Genomic DNA, 24,733 nt, shown 5'->3' with positions numbered 1-24,733 from the left:
TTTTCCATATGGACCTCTTCAGCGAAAACAAGCTTATGTTTGTGCCATCCCATGTTGGTGTCAAATAAATTTCCACCTGTAGGAGTGGCCTATCATAATGAGACTGATGCTGCATCTGCATTATACATTTAAGGCAGTAAAAAAAGGGTAAAAGTAAATTACCCCTGGATGGTTAAGTCCAGTCATAGGCTACTATGGGGTGCGGCGCTCATCTTGCTTTTCAGGCTGAGGGAGCTGGCATTTGTCCGCAGACAGCTTTCCGGGTCATGTGGCCAGCAGGACTAAACCTCTTATGGTGCAACAGAACACTGTGACGGAAACCAGAGCGCACGGAAATGCCGTTTACCTTCCCACCACAGCGGTACCTATTTATCTACTTGCACAGACGTGCTTTCAAACTGCTAGGTTGGCAGGAGCTGGGACAGAGCAACGGGAGCTCACCCCGTTGCATAGATTTGAACTGCTACCATCCTGATCAGCAACCCCAAGAGGCTCAGTGGTTTAGACAACAGCGCCATGCCACTTAGTCCTTGCTTCCACCAAAGTATCCTGGGAACTGTAGTTTGTTAAGGGTGCTGAGAGTTGTAAGGAGAACCCTAGTCCTTTCGCAGCGCTATGATTCCCCAAGTTCCCTGGGAACAGGGATTGATTGTTAAATCTGTCTGGGAAGTGCAGTGTCTACTAACAACTCTCAGTACCCATAAAAAACTGCAGTCCCCAGGATTCTTTAGGAAAGCCATGACTGTTTAAAGTAGCATGAAACAGCTTTCAATAGTGCAAATGAAAATGACAGCATGGCCAGATGGGTTTGGCCAGGGTGGACCCCAAGACATTTTGCCATCTGAGACGAGACAGAAACTGTTGTCACTGCACCACACAATGCCACAAGTCGCTACTTGGTGCAGGCACCGCAGAAAAGCCAACTGCAGGCTTAACCACAGTGGCATGGTAGTGGCTGGCAATAATAATAATAATATAATAATTTATTATTTGTACCCCGCCCATCTGGCTGGGTTTCCCCAGCCACTCTGGGCGGCTTCCATAGAAAACCAAAAATACACTAAGATATCACAGATTAAAAACTTCCCTGAACAGGGCTGCCTTAAGATGTCTTCTGAATGTCAGGTAGTTATTTATCGCTTTGACATCCGATGGGAGGGCGTTCCACAGGGCAGGCGCCACTACCGAGAAGGCCCTCTGCCTGGTTCCCTGTAGCTTTGCTTCTCGCAATGAGGGAACCGCCAGAAGGCCCTCGGCGCTGGACCTCAGCATCCGGGCAGAACGATGGGGGTGGAGACGCTCCTTCAGGTATACTGGGCCGAGGCCGTTTAGGGCTTTAAAGGTCAACACCAGCACTTTGAATTGTGCTCGGAAACGTACTGGGAGCCAATGTAGGTCTTTCAAGACCGGTGTTATGTGGTCTCGGCGGCTGCCCCCAGTCACCAGTCTAGCTGCCGCATTCTGGATTAGTTGTAGTTTCCGAGTCACCTTCAAAGGTAGCCCCACGTAGAGCGCATTGCAGTAGTCCAAGCGGGAGATAACCAGAGCATGCACCACTCTGGCGAGACAGTCCGCGGGCAGGTAGGGTCTCAGCCTGCGTACCAGGTGGAGTTGGTAGACAGCTGCCCTGGACACAGAATTGACCTGCGCCTCCATGGACAGCTGTGAGTCCAAAATGACTCCCAGGCTGCGCACCTGGTCCTTCAGGGGCACAGTTACCCTATTCAGGACCAGGGAGTCCTCCACACCAGCCCGCCCCCTATCCCCCAAAAACAGTACTTCTGTCTTGTCAGGATTCAACCTCAATCCATTAGCCGCCATCCATCCTCCAACTGCCTCCAGGCACTCACACAGGACCTTCACCGCCTTCACTGGTTCTGATTTGAAAGAGAGGTAGAGCTGGGTATCATCTGCATATTGATGGACACCCAGTCCAAACCCTCTGATGATCTCTCCCAGTGGCTTCATATAGATGTTAAAAAGCATGGGGGAGAGGACGGAACCCTGAGGCACCCCACCAGTGAGGGCCCAGGGGTCTGAGCACTCATCCCCCACCACCACTTTCTGAACACGGCCCAGGAGGAAGGAGCAAAACCACTGCATAACAGTGCCCCCAGCTCCCAGCCACTCTAGACGGTCCAGAAGGATGTTATGGTCGATTGTATCAAAGGCCGCTGAGAGATCCAGCAGAACTAGGAAACAACTCTCACCTTTGTCCCTAGCTCGCCGGAGATCATCAACCAGCGCGACCAAGGCAGTTTCAGTCCCATGATGAGGCCTGAATCCTGATTGGAAGGGATCCAAATGGTCCGCATCCTCCAGGCGTGCCTGGAGTTGTTCAGCAACCACGCGCTCAATCACCTTGCCCAAGAATGGAAGATTTGAGACTGGGCGATAGTTGGCCATACTGGCCGGGTCTAAAGATGGTTTTTTAAGAAGCGGTTTAATGACCGCCTCTTTCAGCGGATCTGGGAATGTTCCCTCACAGAGGGAAGCATTCACCACCCCGCAGAGCCCATCGCCCAGCCCTTCCCGGCTTGCTTTTATTAGCCAGGATGGGCAAGGATCAAGGAGACAGGTGGTTGGTTTCACGCGTCCAAGCAGCCTGTCCACATCCTCGGGGGTAACGGATTGAAATTGATTCCATGCAACTTGACCAGACAGAGCTCTAGCACTCTCCCGCCCCAGCCCTGCTCCCACGGTGGTATTAAAGCTCCTTCCGAATATGAGTGATTTTATCTGCAAAAAACTTTGCAAAATCGTTGCAGGAGATCTTGGGGTCTTTACAAGGCCCCGGTGGTAAAGGTGGTTCCGTTAAATTGCGAACCACCTGAAAGAGTCTCCTGCTACTATTTTCTGCAGATGCAATAGAGGCGGTGAAGAAAGTCTTCTTCGCCGTCGCTATCGCCACTTGGTAGGCTCGAAGTTGAGCTCTAACCTGTGTCCAGTCAGATTCGGAGTGAGTTTTTTGCCACCGACGCTCTAGCCGTCTCAGCGATTGTTTCATCGCCCTCAGCTCCGAAGAAAACCACGGGGCTGTCCGGGCTCCATGCAATCGGAGAGGGCGCTTCGGAGCCAGACAGTCGATAGCCCTGGTTAACTCCGCATTCCAGCGGGCCACCAGGGAATCAGCAAGGGGGTGGACTCATCCTGGCAGCTGGGGGTGGGTAGGGCTTACATGGGGGAGACATGCATTCCCCTCTCTGCCTGAGACAAGTAACTCAGTGTGGCTCATGGCCTCAGGTTTGGCCATTTTTGTGTCATTGGAGCTGTGCATGTCTTTAGGACTGGGATACCAAGCAGTTTTTTCCAAAGGATGTTAATCATACTTCATACTTCAAAGCCTTTCACGTTAACAAACTGTAAAGTAAGAGAGATGATAAGCTATGAAAACAAAACATGTTCTCAGGCTTAGGAGGATCCATGGAAAACCTGTATCAAAACATGTAGCTGCCTTTTCTGGCTTATTTTCCCCCATGGCCTCAAATAGCTTAATCTCACTGTTTCAGACCCCCCCAAAAAAGGGGGGAAACCCTCCATACTTTTTCAGTTTAGCATGCTTGCAGAAATGCAAGATGGAGGTCAACTTTATGAGAGTGGCTGTGTTACTCAGATTTATTAAGATACATAGCGGTTCTATTGATCTGGGAGAACTATAAGAGCCCTGGTAATGGGAAAAGAAGCAGCACGCTGTTGCCAGCAGCCGCTTTCTTTAAGCCAGTACTGAAGGCTGTGTAATTTCCAACTGACTATGGAAGGGAATTGGTTTACAGCTCTGAATTTCCCCCCCTGTTTCTTAATTTCTGCTCCACATGTTGTCATTGATGTTTTAGACTTCCTAAAAGCCATTTGTATTCTTAGGCTATGTGTGCACCAGCTGAATTTGTGTGTGTGCTTTGTATCCAAATGGTACCACAAATAGCATGTACAGTCCACATCATGTCCCCACACTTTGTTCTGATCAGGGCTCCGCTTCCTGGTGTTTTTGCATGAAGACAAAGGGCTCTGTGATGTATCCTCAGTGCTTATGTGGGCAAATGATGACAAAGTGGGAGCTATCAAAAAGCCACAGGAGCTTTCTAAAAGCTCCATTCCTCTACCACCCACACACAAACATGGATACCACTCACTCCTCCATAGCATTGAGCCTGAGGAGTTGCTCTGACAGTGCTTTGTAACCACTAGGTTTGGGGAGTAGGCACCAGGAAACTTGGCAAAAGCCTACCATTCTCTAGCTTTGTGTCTCCCAAGTCTTCAGCAGCCTAAGTATGTGCTCTAATAATGTCCATTAGCTCTTTGCTGCTTTGGTGGGCAAGAGCCAGGGAAGCAGAGGAAAATTCATAGTTAGACACACTTCAAGGGTTAGACACACTTCAAGTTTAGTCCTCCTACTTCAGCATATTTATGCTGTTTAATGTTTGCAGATAGCATGGTTCAGTGGTAGAGAGCACAAGTTTTGCACATAGAAGACTCAGGTCCAGTCCCATGCACCTTCCATTAACAAAAGGGGGCGGGGGTGATCTTAAGTTGCAGGGCTGAGAAAGATCTAAGTTACTGAAGAAGAACAGAGGGCAAGTGAACCAACTGTCCGGCACAGTGTAAAGCTTCATTACTCAAGCTGTGTATCAACAACCTTTTGTTTGTTCTTCTGTATAATGACAGTCATAACAGATACGGATATGGTCATATCAAAGATTTATATAGTCATCCTGAATATCTCATTTTTCTGTTGTGAAAATCTATAACCCCAAAACTACTATTTAGGATAGTCCTTGGTAATAAGTACATGAACCGATAACAAAGGGTCATCATTCATTTTTTGCGTTCTTTTATTCTTTCCTTCAGGACTGCATGTCTCGGAGATACCACAGTTGTTTGTGACATCATAATTCAGTCACTTGTAAGGAATTGTGATGCTGTAGACAATGGCCTGTGGCATGGTTGCAAATGAATCAGTAGAAACGATGAAGAGACTGAAACAGAATAAACCATTATTTGCACCCAGATACCTCACTAATCAGCACACATGGAGGGGGGGTGGTATTTGCCAGAGTGGAATAGGGATTATTAAATGGGAGAGAGATTTGGGATTTGTTTGTAGAAAACTCCCTAAAGCACTTGGATTAAAATACAGCTGCGATGCTGAAAGCAAATCAGATGTTAGATTGCATTGGTAGGGTAAACAATGAGAACCAAAGCTTTGGAAGTGATGTTATTATTATATAAGGCACTAGTCACAGTACACTGGAAATGCAGTCATCCGTATTGTGGACTTCACTTGCTTTTGAAAAAGAATAACAGACAAACCAACGCAGCCAAGAGCCAGAAAAACATTAATTGTTGAAAGGGCAAAAAATTATTTGGTTTTCCTTGGAGTAAATTAGTTCCTCCACCCTCAATATGTTGCCATATTACATGATCAAAAAGGTGAACACCACCATAAAGCTCACTCATGTTAAGATCTGTGTTTTACTAAGACATCTTGGGGACATAAATTTCACCATCAGTGGAGATGTATGTGTCTGTGCTTAGGACGTTATTAGCAGAGATTCAGAATGTTACCCAAGTCTTACATCATCTGCAGTCCTTCATAACGTAAAATTTGAATCCACCTTGAGATTGCTGTCAGAAGAGGAACAAATAATGAGTTACATGGAATACAGATCTAATAAATTGAATGAATGAATGAATGAATAAAATCACTGTAGCCTTAGCTTGGGTCCTTCAAGAATGAAACCTGGCAAAACTAAAGTGTGAATGAATGTGTGTGTGTGTGTGAGAGTGTGTGTGTGTGTGTGTGTGTGAGAGAGAGAGAGAGAGAGAGAGAGAGAGAGAGAGAATATAATTTGATTCGGTAAAAGAACATTTAAATGGACAAATTAAAATTTATTCTAATCTATCCATCTTGCCATTTCTCTTATGATTTAATGATGGACCTTTGGGGAGAATTTTTATGCTAGGATAGCATGAAAAACACACCTGACATTTCATTCTGCTCACCTGTGACCTCCCTATTATCCTCTTCAATAATCCTTGAATGAAGCATTTCACGAGCTATTTGCTCTTTCCTGGCCATGTAATTATTATGCCCCTTATTCCTTTTGTTTAGCTGATTAATAAAAGTCATTTAATTTTTGAAAGTTTGAGGCTATTTTCTCATTTGGTATGGCTCCGCTAGGCATGTGTGTGTTACTATAAGATAACACTTGCAGGTCACTGAAGGCATTTGGCTTCACCTCATAGTTCACAACGCCCACAAGGCATGTTTTATCTTAGAATAACACATGCCTTGTCAAGTCTTCTTGCATCCAGGTTTGATGGACCGGCTTTCTGTCAGGTTCTCAAAAGAATGGTACTTAAAAATGCTTTTGGCTTTTCTTATTGTCTAGAGTTCAGAGTGCAAAGATGCATATCCTTCAGATAATCAGATGCACATAATGGAAAAGATGTATGGGAAGGTATAGTGCTTGTTTCTAAAAGCATAGAGAGAGCAGCTTCTGTCTTCCTAAGGAGACAATCCAATATTAAATAGTAACATTCAGTTATATAACTCTTTAACAGGCTGGTGAAAATTCCCCTCAAGGAAGAGGTAAATGTGGAAGCTTGAGATTTACATGGACTTGCAGATCATTTGCATTCCAATATTGTTCAGAGTTAGGCATGCCTAAACCCATTGAAATTAAAGGTCTTAAGTGCACCAAACTTTGCACAGAATTTGGCTGTTAGTCAATCCTTAATTGTAGGCTTTGCAACAGTCTCCTTCAGGCAATTTACTTGTTGTCTTGGCAGCTGACTCCAATACACCCTGCTTGAAATTAATCTTCCTTATTCTGGTAAAGTTTAATATCACCGGTAGAGTAGCTCATGTGCTTTCAGGTATGCGCTTAGGTACTTTTGAATTGACACCTACATCTGCAGCTTTGACTCTGTCTACCAGGAGTCAAGAGATATATATTCTTGCAATGTAGACCAGAGATTGTGGAATGATGGGTCATTCAATGAGATTACAGGGCTGGATCCAGATGTATAGTGCAATCCTGTTGAATTCAAATGGATTGCAACCTTAGTCATTCTTAGAGAAGACCCACTGAAATCAATGAGATTTAAGTTAGACATGACTAAACTTCAACTGGTTTTACTTGTGATTGCTCTAAGCATGACTAAGTCTCTATATAGTCATTGCTATGGAAGAGACTAAGGTATTTTTGTGGGAAGGTATAACTCTGGGATAACAAGTTTATTAGTTGACCCTTTTAAGAACTTCTTCATGAGTGCCATAGAGATAATGCTATGAATTATGTTATAGGAAAATAATGTTTAATTATTGTTTTATGTTTTACTGTAAGCCACATTGGAAGGATTTCTATCCAGAATGGTATTTTGAACAACACAACTTTTATTATTTATTATCTAAGGGCAAAGACCTCACCAATTCCCATGGTACATTTATTCATACCATCTTGAATAATTTTGGTGAAAATGAGTTGACTCTAGACTCACTTAGTTCCTAGTGAAATCAATGGGACTTTAAAATTGTGGTCACGGCTACTTTTTACATTGATTTCAATAGGACCAGTGTTAGTAACTTAATCTGCATCCACCCCAGTATGCAAAAGGGTTTCTTAACATGACATTTTTAATCAAACTGATATTTGAAATATATTAGGCAATGTCATATCATACTCAGAGTAGCTGTTTTGAAATCGTTGGCCTTAAGTCTATTACTTTCAGTGTGCCTGCTCTTAGCATAACTTTTTTACATCAGCCATTCTGATGCATGGCTAAAGTTTAAATCTTCAGATACTACCATGGACAAGGTTCCTGTACCTCAAGTAGTGGTGTAGAAAAAGGAAATTTTTGCAGTCACGCCTTATAGTAGAGAACACAGATATTTTATTTTATTATGGCGTTCATACACTACCCCAGGGCAGCTCACAATGCCAGTTAAAATCAAAACAGCAGTGATGAAATGTACCACAGTTAAAAAAAAAACACAACTCAAATATTTATCAATTAGAAGAGCAGAGCTCTTTGGGTTTTGGTTTATTTTTTTAAGCCCTCCATCTCCAGTGGTTAAAATACAACCTCCTTCAGTACTTAGAGCGCAATTTGTGTTAGGGTTCTTATCAGGGTCCCTATCAAGGGGAAGTTTCTAAGTACAGGAACTTTCTTCAGATCTTCGCTTGAAGATCCCAACTCTGGTGGTTCATGATTGATGGATTAAAGCTATAGTCAGGATTGTGAAAAGCTTTACAATCTCTAAACCACTTTTTTTTTTTAGCATGATCCAGTCAAAATGAATAATTATTTAATCCTATTGGTTTTAGTGAAGGGAGGTAAGCCTATGCAAAAGTTCTTCATTTGAAAGGAATGGTGTTTTAATTTGCTTAACTTTGGCTCATTCATGCTAATCGTAAGGACAACTTGTCCTTCGCAAATTCTAGGTTGCCTTTGGAATAACAATAGAAACCTATTGAAGAATATGTTTTCAATTTTTAAAGTGTTTAAAGAAGAAATAAGTTTTTTTAGTAGGTTTTTTTTTAGTAAAAACCCAAACTTTAAAAGTTGGCTTATCATTTTTTGCAAGCACATCATGCATTGGGCAAAACACTTTATCAGTTGCCCTTTGCTTTACACTTTTCCTGCTCCATTATGCAAAGAGTATGGGGTAATTGCTAAGTACAATCAATGTGAACACAGGTATTTCGGTGCGTGTAGCAGGGATTCAATGCAGACCAACAGCTTCCTCCAGCTGTTTTTTATCTAAATAAAACTAGGAAGAGCCTAAGCTTCTTATATCCTCCCCCCTCTTTCCTTCTTGATTAATTATCTACTCGTATACACGTTCAGGAGTTTATGATGATAGACTCTGGATTATGTTTCAGCTTGTTATTGTTTAATTTACGCACAGTGCTGTAAGTGTACATGATGAGATATGCCAGGTAATCTCTCCCAAACAAATAGCAACAATGCTTCTGCAAGGGCAGCCCACAGCTATGTGCTTTTATTCCCATTTTCAGTGTGAACTACTAACATTTAATGTTAATTCAGCAGCTAACCTTGTGGTAGAAAGTGTGTACATTCATTTTGAAAGTATTTTTTGGGTCCATCAATGAAGTTCTGATAACGCCCATCACCTGGAGGCCTGGCCAGCATAGGCTGTATCTAAGAAGTAATGGGACATAATCAGAACAAGATCTAATTATCAAACTTGGCTTTTTGCCACTCTGCACAATTAAATAAATGGATAGACTCCAGTTTTATGATGACGCTTTAAAACATGCATGTGTGTTCCAGTAACATAGATCATTTTTCATTGCACATCTCAGTAGCATTATGATTGTCACCAAAAATCCATTCCCAAAGGCTGGGACTGAAGAGAGCCCTAGGGAAATTTATGTCCATTTCTCACTGGGTTCCCCAGGTAGCATGGACTTTGTGTGTGCCATTCCTGCACCATCCATAGGTACACTGCATTCAAACCACAGGAAAGGAATTTCAGAATCAGCCACACTGATGCCTTGAAACACCAGTATTCAACCTTTTCGACTGAAGGCCTATCACAGGGTTGCCATTTTTCAAAAAAGTGAAAATCCGGACAAAGGCCCAGATATGTCCAGGAATTTCCAGACATTTGGCAGCCCTAGCCTATCATAAGCCCAAATATACATTGGGGAACTATTTTTTTTTTATAACCATATATGTGTACAGTGGTTGTGCTGCTGTTAGCAACAACCTAATAGTGGACATTGATTGACCTACTAGTAGGAAACCAATGCCATCATAATAATAATTTGTGTAGAATCAGCTTCCTGATCTGCAATCTGTTTGGAGGTAAACACTGTATTTACTGTGGTATGTGGTCATGAAGAGGTTTCCTAAAACTGACCTGATACCTTAACTTGGAAACTAATTAAATGATGGTAAGTTTAAGATGTACTCATTCACACAATATTCTGTTTTTACCATCTGCTGGAGGTGAAGCACCACATTTCATTAGTTGTCTGGGATGAACTTTCTGCCTGCCTTCAGTGGCAAGAGTCTGGAAACAGGCACAGAGAGAGATGATGTACCAAGACATGAGCAGACTGTGGAGAAGTGTCCTTGCCAGGCACAAGGGAATGAGGAAATGGCCTCCTATATCTGGTCCAATGGCTTGTCATCTGTTTGTGACTGTGAGCCGTTGATGGAGAATATATAGACTGCTGTGCTGAATGAAAAGACAATATACAGAGATGCCCCTGTAGAGCTGGGTGACTGGTAGGAATTTCTAGAAATCCAGAATAAAGGCAGGAAAACAGCAAGCTCTTACAATAAGTTTTGATAGATTTTTGAGGATTGGCTTCTTGCTAGGGAAGCAGTTTGTATTGACAATAGATGTTGATTTATTATGGCCAGAATCATTTGAGTTCCGAAAATAATTATTTTACTGCAGAAATGTAATCATGGTGTTTATCAGCTCAATGGGCCTCTGAGCTGTGCAGGGAAGCCTGAAACTGGGGAGATGGTGAAATATCTGGCTGTATGTGAGCCAGATAAATAAGAACTCAAACTTCAGAACAACAAACCACAGAAGGATTGAGCTGGACACACATATTAATGATTCACGTGGAGATAATTAGATGAGTGAAACTGGAATTTACACTAAGCCTTAAATCCTAAGAATACTTATCGAGTCTCCAAAACTAAGTCCCATGGAATATGATTGGGACTAGGCTGCAAATCTCCTAAATCATAGTTTGGGGGGGGGGGGCGGAATCATAAACATATTCTCTATGGGCATAATCAGCTCTTTCCCCTCCTGCCCTTCTGTTAGTTATGGAAACTGTGTTGAAAAGAAGTGTTTCTGTTGTTGCAACACCAATAATAAAGAAGTGGCCTATCTCAACAAAAAACGTGCAATAGAGATGATGAGAAAAAGGCCTCTATGAGAGATCAGTGAAGGAAGCAAAGGCCTTGAATGTGAATTCTGAACTCTGAAGTCTATTTTTGCAGGAGTCTTTGACTTTTCCAGGTGCATAGGATCAGACCAAAAGGTGACACACATCCCCTGCAGATCCAGATCCCCACTATCACACTTATGCCTCTGCCATCCCTGTCACCGCAACTGTACTCTCACCCGCAGCTGCAGCCGTGCAGTGGGGGGGGAGTCATATCTGCCACCTGAAGCAAATGGCTTTACTTTGTCTAATAGATGAGGGGGCCACTAGGTGGCACATCGGAAGATGGCTGACAATAACATCTCTCCGACCCACACGAGAAAATTTGGAGGCTATGATGGGGGTAATTAGCCTCCTTAACCCCCCCCAGGATTGTGGGGGGGGGACGGCCCTTGCCTGCTGTGCCCTATACCACCCCCGAATTTGTGGGGGTGGGGGCACTAGGCACAAAGCCCTCCTGTGGGATTCCGGCACTCCTGGACGCCGTCCCTGATTCGCGCTGCTAGTTGCAAGCATCTTCAAAAGAAACAATTTGGACGAGATAAATTGCACATGCTTCAAGGAAAAAGGGGGATAAAGACTGCTGACAGAAGAGATCTCTGATAACAAGACAAGAATAAAATACGTCAAGATATGGTATGACAAATGACTGAGGGGGGAGGGGGGAAAAACCTGCCTTCCTTTTTCTTATGTGATTTAACAAGAATCCCCTCCCCTAATGAGTCAGAAACTAAGGACTTAAGCTGTGGATTTAAGGCTGTGTGGAGATAAACTTTCGAACCAAAGCAATGTTTCAAGATGAAGCTGGAAAGCTAAGAGTTTTGGAATGACGCAGTTAAAAATGCCATCGCCATTTTTGGAGGCATTGTTTGAGCTCTTGGGTCTGGGAGGAGAAAGAGAGAAATAGAGTTGTTTACATATCGTGGATCAACTCCTCGGTGGGACTTAAGAGCGACAAATGCCAAATTCATGATGGAAAGAGCGATGCTATCTACAAAGGAGATATATGGAAACCATCTGGACTTAGTGGAGAAACGGGAAATCCACACAGGATTATTATCTTGCTTATCGGCTTAAGGAGACTAACAGAAGAGATCGTAAAGGAAAAATAGAAATTATATGAACAAGATATGATGTGGAATGGGACTGATTGGACATTAACGCAGTGATAAGAAGATGATTTGAATCCCCCTTTGGATCTTGAAGTATGGGTTCCCCCAACAAAATTTAAAAATTTGGCTTTGTAATTTGGAATTATGTGATGTGATTTAATTTGATGTGATTGGCCAGTTAATAAAAATTATTTTTTTAAAAAAATACTTTGTCTAATAGATGGGCCATCCCTGCTATTGAAATGCTGGAGCATAAAATCACTACTGGCAGTGACCATCCCAGTTGGACAAGGCAGCTCTTCTCTTCCACTTCTCCTCAGAGTCTTCCCTATACATTCTTTGCCAGTGATGATGGCAATGATGATTTAATTTCTATATGCTTAATTTATTAAAAATATCTGTAAGCAGTGTACAGAAAATTGAAGCAACAGCAAACAACTTAAACAAAATATTACAAAATTACAGTTACACACATACGGTACATATACACAGTGCTGTTTTCTGGGGGGACGCATACCCCTAAACATTTTGTGAATCTAAGTTTGGCCTCATTGAGGGGCAGTATTTCAATATGAGTAGGAAAATGAGAGTACCTCTTAACATTTTTTTTTTTAGAAAAAAGCACTCTGTGTGTGTGTGTGTGTGTGTGTGTGTGTGTGTGTGTGTGTACGCGCACACATATACATTTTCATTCTGACACACCCTCCCTCTCAGCCTCTGGGATCTTACCCAGGGTCCAGACAAACTCTCAGCTCACCCATAAAAGCCTCACAACAAGAATAGTTCCTGGCAAAGTGGATATCACCCTCACTATGGACTCCCAAAGTGGATGGTACTTCCTCAGGCCGCCCTCAGCTGTGTCCCATCTAGTTGCCCCCTCCACACCCAGGTCAAGGTCCAGCAGGTTTGTTGAGTTTCCCAAGGGGTCCAAAGGATGGGAAGAGGCTCCCTCCCTCCACTCATAGCTCTTCCTTCGCGCTCTGCCCTCCAGCTGCCTATCCAAGTAGCTACGTCTCCTTTTTAGTAAGGAGAGTGCACCAGCGGTACAATTAGATAATGTTAGACTCTGGACTTGGTAGTTTTATGATAACTGGCTCTTTAGATGATAATGTATATGACTTAATTTACTTCAAAATGTTGTAAGCCAGCCTTGCTATGTTTAAGGGCCTTCCTGCTTGTTCTGCTAAGTGTGTCTCTGGATGTCTGTCTCTTGGCTCAGCTAGATTGGTAAAGAAAAAGCGATTTATATGCGTTGTATACACAATATAACATTGTACCACCAGATGGCGCTGTGGAGCCCCGTTTTTCTCTACCTGTTTTCCTTGTTTACATTTACGTGTTTAACTGAAACGCTTTTTTGATGTGTCTGGATCCAGCCTCAGAGTCTTGCCCTGACAGCACCACTGGAGAACGCTTTTCAGAGGCAGCAATGCAAGCCACAACTTGGGTTGTAGTGACAGCTCAAGCTGCCATAAAGAAAATGGCAAAAGTGATGTGTTTATTCCTGCTTTGGAAATGTTCTTTTCCCATTGCTTTCTTCCCTTGCTCTGAGATAGGTTGTGGGTGAAGAGGGTAGGGAAGAGAGAAATGCCATAGCATCTGAATTTATGGTGATTTAATTCTTAGCATCTTAATCTCTGGATACCCATTTTGAAAAAGTTGTTGTCGCATTCAGCCTTCTTAAGAAGACTCTGTGTCCTTGAAATAGGAGGCAGCCTTTCCTGCTTTTCATATGTTCCGGTACATCTGAATACCATTTCTCTTTATGAGATGGGCTTGTCAGGACCAGTTTTGCGTGTATCAGCTTTTAGTAACCCTGGACTGAGTCCTGGCTGTTCAGCATGACTTTCCCTCAGCTTGGCTGAGCTTTCCCATAAACATTGATTCACGTACCACTACTGCCATCTTCTGGAAAAAAGAATCACTCATTTTAGGCTGGGTGTATTTATATATTAACTAATTTTATTCCATTCATGAATCACTTCCCATAAACGATCTCAAAGTAGAAACATCAACACTTAAAACAATTAAAAAGAATTCTACATGCAAAAACTATTAAAGACAATTCCATGTATATTAAAAACAATTCCAGTATATAGCATGTGTCCTCCTGTGGAAGTATTACATCTTTGGTAATCAAAGTGGCACAAATGAAAAGGAAATATAACTGAGTTGTCTAACAGCTCTCATATATAGTTAACGTAATAACAAAGATTAATTGTGGACTCCTTGCAGCTTCCCTTTATTGTAAATACCCAGTCAGGACTGAGTCCATGCTTTATTGGAATAACCCTGTAAATGCTGACAAGCAACAGATTGTAATTAACTAGATATATGTATGGGTGTATATGCCATCAATATATGTGGCACTTTACAGAATAACATAAGCAAATTAATAAATGAACTTTTGTCCCTTTCTCAAGGAAATTAATTCTGAATTGCAGCAGTGGTGAAGACGAGAATGTTCCCCATTGTAAAACTACCCTTCAGTAGTCTTACTGAAATACAGTAAAGATGGTAATGGATTTGCATTTTTTAAAAAATAGCTCAGCATTTCATAATTAAGCATAAACAAGTTATGTGGCATTGCTCCCATTTTGTGACTTTGAGGCCCAGCAATAAATGAACTAGTCAAAGTTAGATCTGTTGGTATATTCATGGTTAGAATTTTTAAACAAAAATATCAATTAAGTAATGCTAAAGAAGGCGCCTCTGTGCATAGGCAGCATGCTTTCCCCTCACCACTGAGCAATTATAGCAACCACCACTAACCCACTTAGAAATAGATAGCCAGGCGTATCGTTTGATGACACACCTTCCACGCAGATTAGAGCCCCAACTCCTTTCTCAGAAGGTGTAACCATGATGCCACCTCCAGTGCCAGGAAACCACAACAGAGCAAATGCATTCTGTTCCCCTCTACACACAATCCACTCCTTGCTTTCCCACCACCATCCTGCCAAACTCCTGCTGTTGTGCCGCTACCAGTCTAGGCAGGGCTGTTCTTTACAAACATGCTCCTTTGAAGAAGGCTACAGAAACCCTGCTTTAATTACAACTGCAGTGCAAAAATCCCTGTCTCTTCTACCTCTTCCAAGTTATGCAATGTGTTCCTGCTCTGGTATACTTTTCAGATTTTGGAGGTTTTTATAAACTTCATTTATTCATGTGATTTTCTTTAACCTTGTTTTGAACACCTTTGTGCCACCTTCTTGTAAATGTTTCTAGTAGTAAATGGTTTCCAAACCCATTTGCAAATCACCTGGTAAGGTAATTCTTATATTTATTATTAGATAACCTTATTCCACAGAAATCCAAGTTCTGTTGCAATTCCCAGTGTTGGGATAAAGTGGATGGTGGGCGTTCCCAATATGGAGACAGTGTTTCAAAGCTCAACTAGCAGAACAATCCTAAATATAAAAAGCCAGCTCAATTTACACTGGTTTAAGTTAAGCTAATGTCAAGAGTAACTGACATTGGCTTAACTTAAGCCAATTACTCCTGATATCAGCTTAACCAATGAATTGCACTGTTATCCACTCTCTTTTTAAAGCAGAACTCCGCAAATTGTTTAAGTATTTCTATACCACTTTCTCATATAACAGCTTACAACACAGCTGTGTGGCCACAAATTTTCCCGCTTTTTGCTGTCCCTGTCAGGGCAAACCACTGTGCACAAGTGAGTGGCAGTGTTCAGTATTGTGGGTCACAACATTGTACAGGCCTCCTTTCAAATAATACATTTGTACGGTGGGTTGCCTTACGAAAATATTCACTGGCATCTTCCCTGCAGGCTTGCTGTACTTGAACTCTCTCTGTGTGTGTTTTGTATGCTGGTCCTGTTTGAAGCTTCTTCCAATGTTCTTTCATATGCTGAAAGGAACTCTGTGGACAATGATCTCATCCCATTGCCTTCAGTGGAAATAAGCCTGATCTCTGGGTGAGATGGTGAACTGTTTTCACATCTTATTAGATAATGGATGAGATGTAAAATCAGTTCCATGGTGGAAGAACACCCTGGAGGTTGATAAGTTTGTCAGAATAAATAGGCCTTCCCCGACACAAATGCATTAAGCACTCCCCTGTTGCAGCACAGCATTGGTTATCAGAGAAACAAGCATCCGTTAAAGGAAAGAGAGGCCGGTTAGCAGCACAGATTTTTTCATTATTAAGTCCCAGTCCCATGGAACTCCCCCAGCCCTTTGGGATGAAAATTAGCATTTGCATTACTTATGGTCATTTGTAAGTAGTCCCATGGAACTCCTCTTCCGATCTTCTTCTTGTTAGCCACGATAGCTTAATGAAAATGTCAAGTTGCCTCTGAACACCAGCTGCTGGGTGGGAGGCAAACAGCTGTGAAGGGGGGCTTAAGATGCAGCCCTTGGGCTTCCCAGATCTGGCTGGCCACTGTTAGAATAGAATCATAGACTTGTGGAGCTGGAAGGCACCATGAGGATCATCTAGTCCGACCCCCTTCAGTGCAGGAATATTTTGCTCAGTGTGGGGCTTGAACCCACGTTCCTGAGATAAAGAGTCTCATGCTCTACCAACTGAGAAATAGGACACAAAATAAGAGGTGGGGAACCTCTTTCAGCCTGGGAGCAGCATTCCCTTCTGAGCTACCTTCTTGGAGGGGGGGTGTCACATGCTCGTGGTAGGTAGGACCAGGGGGGGAGTGGGTGGGGCAATGAATATAAACGTTGCCTTTGTGTAGTAGGCTAGTTTCTAGACACACTCTCACACACCCTGCTGTCACCTCCACCCACGCAAGCAAGAAACCAACCAACCAACCAACCAACCAAGGTGTACTCTCAGCTTTGTTAGGGGCAAAGTTGTGGGCCAAAACAGATGAGTGTCCTCTGTGAGGTAGGGAACATGGCTATCCTACTTACTTCACAAGGCCACACCTACGTGACTGCTGCTGGTCCTCAGGGCATGAAAAAAAAAGTTCTCAAAAGTCTTATATACCATTTCAGCTCTTTCATTTTGAGGGACCCCAAGGTAATTTGAAATTAAACTGGATACCTTTGTATATCAATTGTTAAAGAGCTATGTACAATGCAATGTTATACACAGGTTTAATGGGATCTACTTCCATGTAAGTGCGCCTAGAATTGCAACCTCAATGTGCTGAAAAGTTCTCAGGTTGCTGAGTTGCTTTATTTATTCATTCACATAGTGTCCACAACAAGTAAGCAACTTACAGTTTAGAGTAGCTGAAAATATTTGTAGACGTCTGCCTCTAAAACCTTTTTAAAGCATAAAAGAATACTGCAGTTGGAAATTAAGGACTGAAAATAATCCAGATGTTCCAAGCTCTTCTCTTTAACGCAGTGTTAAAGGGCTTTTTTCCCTAGAAAAAGAGGTGGTGGAACTTGCTGAGCACCCACCCAAATTTAAAAATAAAAATAAAAATTAGGGGAAGCAACCACAGTTAATGAGCTTTTTTTTAAGGGGGAGCGGCCAAAGTTGCTGAGCAACAACATCTCCTGGTAATAAACATTTTGTTTGGCCAGAGACTTTTACGTGAAAGGATGTGCCAATGCCAACAACTTTGCAGACTAGAGGAAATACATAATTCCTATATAAGATTGAGTTGTATGTACATCACTGTTTGCTGTTGTTATTGTTGTTTTATCATTATTGGTTCTTAGCCACACTTTTTGTCCTAGGGCAGCTTCTAAATATTGTAAATGAACAAGATGCTTTCGAGCATATCAAACCATGGAGCATTGAAGACGTGATGTATTAAGACACTGACCCCTTTTCATACACATTAAGACATGCAATTAAAGGAGTTTGCCTGTAAATGTACTGACAGAGGGGCAATGAAAGAGCAGCCTTATTGGCTGAGTCACATTAAGGGAGAGCATAGGTGAGGTGGAGGAAGGCGCTATGAGGGACCAAGAAAGCAAAAGGGAGGAGGTGGGTGTTTGCTGTTGCAGAAAATGGGAAAGCACTGAAGCTGGAAAGCAAAGAAAGTGGGTGACGTAGTCAGGGTAATGAGCCAAGGCAATGCTTAGAAGTCATGTTTTGATTAGTTGTAAGCTGAATGAGAAGAGATTCAGCAAGGCCTGGTGCCACCTGGATTAACTATGTTGAGTCTTTCAATTTTACCTCCATTTTATTAGTGCTAAAAAGACAAATGAAGTCGCGGCACCTTAGAGACTGACTCATTAACTACTTGGGCCACAGCACTTTTGTCTTTTTGTTGCTGTAGACTAAACCAGCTGCTCTTCTGGAATCGATAACAGATAAGAAACTCTGCAAGAAAACACACACACTGTCTACAGTAAAAAAACATGTTCCAGTCCACACTTGGGCTTTTTAAGAAGCCATTAATTCTATAGATAGATGGTGATCACTTCCATCAATAGCTATTGCCCATTTACCCCCAAATGGTTGGCACGTTAGATAGGCAACTCATAGCAGAACCATCATTGGATCAGACGACTGCATAATAATCACTGTCAACCCCTGAAAAACATGATCATGTCAATCTACATAGTGTCTGGCAGTGAGCATAGGAAGTACGTAATTTATTTATATATTTGTTCTCCAACCATATGGCCCTCAGAGCAGTTTCACAGCATAAGAAATAGATATGAATAAAACAGTTATTAAAAACACTTCCATTAATAATCTAGAAAAACAACATAGATGCCAGGCAAGCCATGCCTAAAACTAGCTTGTGTGCAAAGAACATTGTGCAGGCTTTCAACAGTGCCCCGTTCACTCCTTCCACCTGCTAAATCAGTACATGGCCAGCCGAGAAGGGAGTTTTGCGGACTGAGATGGAGAAGTTGCAGGAGCCTAAGCCACAGGGATGGTGAAGGTAGGGCTAGGCATGAGGAGAGCCATTGTTGTCCAGTGAAGGTGTTTAATGAAATCCAGCAGACCAAAGAGACCAAGTTTGAAAGAGCTTCCCTTGATTCAGGTTCAGAACATGTCCTCAAAACACACTGGATGGAGGGCCATGGGACAAATTGCTCCATTCTTACCAAAGCCACTGTTGGGTGGATGCAGCTGGTAGCTCTAAGGACAAGCAATAAAATGGGAATGAAGTTGTCTTGGGCTCCTGCTAACCTTTCATTCTCATCACCCTGACCACCAGCCATGCTGGCTAGGGCTGATGGAAGTTGTAGTGCCATCTGCAGGGCACTATGTAGGCTACCCTAGTTTTCTGGAGAAACTTACTGCTCATCAGAACCCTGCTTGAATGATGGCTTGTTTCAACATGTCTTCCCAGCATGCTCTTTTTAGAGCTCTAAAACCCATAAGACGTCAACCCTTCTCCTTAGCTAGCTGGGGGGAGTGTTTTGTTTCTTCTCTTCATCCTGTCCATTGAGGTTAAAGAGCTTTCAGTTTTTCCAGGAAATGTACTAGCTGTATCCCAGTTCTCAAGACAGCAAAAACTGACACAGCAGAGTGCATTCTTTTGGTGCTTTGGTCCTCAATCCTTCAGTCTTCCCTTGCAAAGAGTGCTTTAGAGTGGAGTCAGCCTGTTGTTCTGTTTCATTTTGCATAAGCTTCATTTCTGCAGTGCTGCAATGAATTGTGATTTCCTATGGTACTTAAAGTGACAACAGAAGCGTGACAGAGTGCAAAATGGAACTGCAAAGATGAGACATGAGGCAGATAAACATTTTAGTGTCAAGTGCTGCCGATATGTCTATTCATTATTTGTGAGAGCCAGCTCTGTACAGTATCGAGAAATCAAGAGTGGTTTATCAGCTTGGCTTGTCAGTGTAGCTAACAGTTGAGAAATCCTTCAGTTCTCTGAAGGTGGGTCAAGATTATGTAACTCCAGAATAGGATGAAAAATACCATTTTACATTATTGACTTTTCCTCTTGCCAACAAGGACAGTGAAATTAATTGGGAAATGATAGTTCAAAGATCAGTGGCACATGTCAAGGCAAGCTTTCTTCATTACATGATACATAGGAATAATTTTTAGATAGTAATGAAAGGAGGCAGTGATGGCCACTTACTTGGATGGCTTTGAAAGAGAATTAGACAAATTCATGGAAGTAAAGGCTATCAGTGGCTTGTAGCCATGATGACTATGGTCTGCCTATGGTCTGCTTCTGAATACTCCTTGCTTGAAACCACAGAAGAGCAGAAACTAGAGCATAGTTCTGCCTTGCCAACTTCCCAAAAAGGATCCTAAAGTAAGGATGCTGAAGCTTTTTCAGCTCAAGGGGCCACGTTATGTCTGGGCAACTTTCCAGAGGCCACATGCCAGAGGCAAAAGTAAGCAGAACAATTAATATGAATTTTACCTTTTTACAATAGGCTGGTTTCTTAACATTCACATACCCCTTTGTATCCTCCATCCTGAATTATCAGAGTTCAAGGTTACAACCCATCCCAACAAAAAACATCCAAGAAAATTGCAACGCAGGGCTGGTAAGTGGCTCAGGAGGGTCTGCCAACTGGGGAGTCCTGAGGGCCACATTGAGAGGCTTCGGGGGCCACATTTAGCCCCTGGTACTGAGTTTCCAAATCACTGTCCTAAAATAAATGTATTTCATTGTGGTCGCTAGTCTGTAAAGGATATCTGCAATTTCTGAAGTTATCTTATTTCCTAGCAGAAAATTATACAAATAAATGGGATTGTGTTAATGAGCAGGCTGTGTAATAAGATGCATGATTAGAAGAGCTGATGAGAATTTAATGGGATGAGAAAGACGATAGATCAGCTGGTGTACAACCCTCAATGATGGTGCTGTCATGGCTCTATCTCTGATGTTTGCTCATGTCTTCTGGCTTCTTTTTCCAGTTTGTGTTCTGCTGTGAATGTAAGGAAGAATACCATGAAGGAGAATGCCACACACTCTTCGAAATTCAAGGAGCCACAGCCCAAGAGGTACATAGCACATTCCACAGAAAATTAGCTCCAGCTCAAGCAGGGACATCAGGTCATGAATTTCCAGAGAGGGGTCAGGTCGTGGTGTAGACACAGCGAAAAACGTTTTTTTGGTGGCTAAGAGTTGCAACCACCAAAATTGCTTTGCTTATCATGAGAGACACAGAAATGCAGGGGAACATTATGGTAACTGCCCCTCTCTCCATGTGTCTCCTTCCCTGGCTGGGAAAGTCTGAGAAGCCCTGCTCTTCTCCACCTTTTATTGCCTGAGTAAGTGCCCCATTCCACAGATGTCTATATATAGAGGAGTGAGCAGTGCAGATGAGGTGATGTGCAAGGATTCTGTACGTTCACTTGCCAAAGAGATGGCTGCCAATGACAGGCTCAGCATCATCATGCAGTATTCTTAGACAGGGTTGCAGCACCACAGCAGAGTTTACGATAGACACCTACCCAGCTCTCTGCCTTTAAAAGTGACTGGGCCTGGGAACCGCCATTTTAATTTCTGTTAATGCCCTTGCACTATGTCAAGGAAGTTAAAATGGCAGTCTGTAGACCCAGGTGCTTGTTACCTACTGGAATGCTGTTTCTTCCTGCTGCCTGTTGTCATTACCACTGCCACCAGGGGAGCTAGAGGTGGTGGGGCACAGGATTCTTCCCACCAGAAAGTACAGTATGCCAAGGGCCTCTGCATATTTGGGGTGTGTGAGAGTCCAGCCCTGTCCGGACTTCAAACCTAGAATCTCCTCAGATGAGGAGATCATCTCCCCCAGGACCACATGAGCAGAGACAGATGGTCAACCAGGCAGGAACTTCAAAACTGTCATCGAAGTACCTGGCTAGCTTCCTGAGAGAATAGTTGTGTGGGGGAGCTCATAGAAGCACCTGCTTGGATCAGGGCCTGGCTGAGAGCTAGAAAGGAGTGAAGCCGCTGGTTCATGTATAAGCTCTCAGTCAGAGCTACTTCATTGCTGAAACAAACTTCTCTCTCAAGCATCAGCCTTCCTGACCTGGGGATACAGACATGGAGCCAGCCCTGCCCAGTGGGGTTCAAGGGATAGTTTAGAAGGAGATCTGAGTTCTAGAAGTTTGAGAAATAACTTTTAGATTAGATGTCTTACCTGCCCTTCATCATGAGGTCCTGGGACAGGTCTCAACAATTTAAAATTATGATATTAAAAACAATTAAAAGAGATTATCATCAAGAGAATGGGATGGGTCCTAAAATATGTATCTTGGGTGTCAAAGGCCGGAGTAAAGAGGTGTGATTTCAGCATACAAAGAAGACTACATAAAGAAGATGCCAGATGCACCTCTATGGGAAAGGAATTCCACGACTTAGGGGCTACCCTTTCTCCTGGGCCATCACCTCTTCAAACATCAGAGTGCACTGGAAGAACCAAGGGGGTTTTCTCTTAACATCTTAACATCTAAGACTGTCTGCAGGAAGAGAGGAGGTCTTTCAGATATTTGGGACCTAAAAAGGTGTTATGGATTATGTCTATGTTTCTGCACTCAACATAGTTGCTGAATTGGCCATACTATTGATTTTATTGCTTTTTTTAAAAATTGCCTTGCTTTCTTCCTCTAGAAACTTACAGAACAGTGTCATTGGTTAGCACAGATGTGGCCTCTTTGAAAGGCCTTTTGGGATTGTATTTAGTTAACACACATCTCTGAAAAGTTTGTCAGCTTTTCCTTGCCAACAAACTTGCATTTAATTCGCTACTAAGGACACTTTTGTGGTTGGAACTAAAAAGGGGAACTTAATTTAACAGCATAAATTGTTTCTCCAAGTACTGTGAGAATTTTCAAACAGGATGGCTTCTTTGGGCTGAATATCATAAGCTGATCATTATCTTTAAAATTCATAGTAGTTCTGAGGCCTGTTGTTCACCCTATGCGGCTAAATGCCAAACTGTGGGTAAGATTATTTCAATACAATTATGCTGAGATAATGTCAAGACCCATTAAAAAGCCATAAACATGGAGATACAGCATGATGGGGTAAAGCAGCAAGCCAATTTATATATTAATCCTAATGAAATGGAAGTTCTTTAAAGTTCAACTTTTTGGCAGTAGAATACTGAGAAATTCACTTTTATTTGTTGCTGCAACAGTAATGTGATCTTGAAGCTGAACACACTTAAATAGTTCAGCAATATGGGCCCAACACTTTCACCCACATCTCAGCAATCTGTGGTTGTGCTTATAGTTGTGGGAGTAGGGGATTTCCCTCTGTTCTTGTGTGAATTCGTCCTTGTGAAATCAGAGGATCAAAAGTAGGCATTATATGCCAAAATATATGTTAATAAGTCCATCTCAGATATCAATACTTCCCTATCTGTACTAAAAAGGTAATGTGATGGGATGGTGAGCTGCTTGTGCGTAAAATCCTGATCCCTCAGAGTTTGGCTAAGTTCCCAAACCTCTGTCTGTGATGGAGCTCCTTAAGCATGGCTCCATCAATCGCTCGTAGAATCGGACAGTGGGCGTTTACGGAACTTCTTCCAGCATAAAAGCTCCTTAACGGAAACGCGTCTTCTGGACTCTCGGCGTGACAGTTTCCGCCGAGGAGTGGGTGTCCCTACGGGAGGTCCTGAAACCTCCCCACTGTTCTCGCTTGAAGTGTCTTTGAGCCCTCCCTCCGACTCACTTTCCCTTGGAACTCCACTTCTCCCCCTGCTGGTCCCCTCCTCCGCTGAGTGGTCTCTCTCACCCTCCATGAGCCCTTTCACCTCCTTCGTCTCAGATGACAGTTCCCTGACATCCACCTCCCCTCCAGGGCCCCCTTCACCCCCTTCCCTCCCCTCCTCTGCGGAAGGCGAGGGAGCAAAACCCCTGAAGGAACCTCCCTCATCTTCCGAAGTTTCGAACACTTCCCTCCACCTTTTGCTGTTTCCGGTTTCCAAGTACTCCTCCTCCTCGGAGTCTGTACCTCCTTCCAACTCCGATTCCCTGAATCCCTCCAGTTCCTCCTCATCGTCGGTGGTGCCAAAGTACTCCCTCCGGAACCTCGCTACTGGCTGAGGTTTCCTGGGGAACCTTTGGTGGAACGTTTCGATCAAGATCTCGTCATGGACCTCCTCTGCCTTCACCCAGGTGTTTTCCGACTCCGGTTCCCCTTTCCACGCGACCAAATACTCCACCTGATTACCCTTCCACCTGGAGTCGATGATTTCCGCCACATAGTTGCGGCTTTCCCTTTCTTCTATGGCTGGCCCCCGTGTGGATACCCCTTCATCTTCCCCCCTGTATGGTGACAGTAATGACCTGTGGAATACCGGGTGCAGTTTCATGTGGTTCGGTAACCGGAGTCTGAAAGCCACTGGGTTGACCTGTTGGATGACCTCAAATGGTCCCAATCTTTTGGGTCTCAATTTCTTGCAACCCCCCTTGAACGGCAATCCTTGGGTTGATAGCCAGACCCGACTCCCCACCCTAATTGTTTCGCCTTCCCTTCTGCTCTTGTCTGCCTGCCTCTTATATTCTTCTTTGGCCCTTTCTAAGTTGTGTTGGAGTTGACGATGGATCGCTTCCATTTCTTCTACAAAAAGTTCTGCGGCCGGAACACTCCATCTCTCTCCTCCTTCCCCTGGAAACGCCCTGGGGTGGCACCCATAATTAGCTAAAAAGGGGCTCATCCCGGTGGACACATTCTCTGCATTATTGTAAGCAAATTCCGCTAGTGCCAACTTTTCGACCCAATCGTTTTCTCTGTCATTGACATAACACCTCAGGTATGGTTGAAGGATACCGTTTGCCCTCTCCGCCTGCCCATTGGTCTCAGGGTGCCTGGCAGTCGAAAAG

At 43.2% G+C, this 24,733-nt stretch overlaps 1 protein-coding gene across 3 annotated transcripts in view; it reads left to right on the top strand.

The window, feature by feature from the left end:
* The window catches only part of PRKN (parkin RBR E3 ubiquitin protein ligase), a 610,775-nt gene that overhangs the window by 569,782 nt on the left and 16,260 nt on the right, over positions 1-24,733 (top strand). For 2 of the 3 annotated variants that reach the window (XM_083605872.1, XM_083605873.1), the window contains one exon: positions 20,837-20,923. The exons of the other annotated variant lie outside the window; for it this stretch is intronic. In XM_083605872.1, coding sequence (XP_083461998.1) covers positions 20,837-20,923 — 87 coding nt within the window. The remainder of the gene's footprint in view (positions 1-20,836; positions 20,924-24,733) is intronic. 3 annotated transcript variants of the gene reach the window in all.

Source organism: Podarcis filfolensis (assembly GCF_964270895.1).
Source record: "Podarcis filfolensis genome assembly, chromosome: 3".
In the NCBI taxonomy this organism is placed as follows: domain Eukaryota; kingdom Metazoa; phylum Chordata; class Lepidosauria; order Squamata; family Lacertidae; genus Podarcis; species Podarcis filfolensis.
The sequence above is the reverse complement of the archived record's forward strand: the minus strand, read 5'-3'. Positions and strand labels throughout refer to the sequence as shown.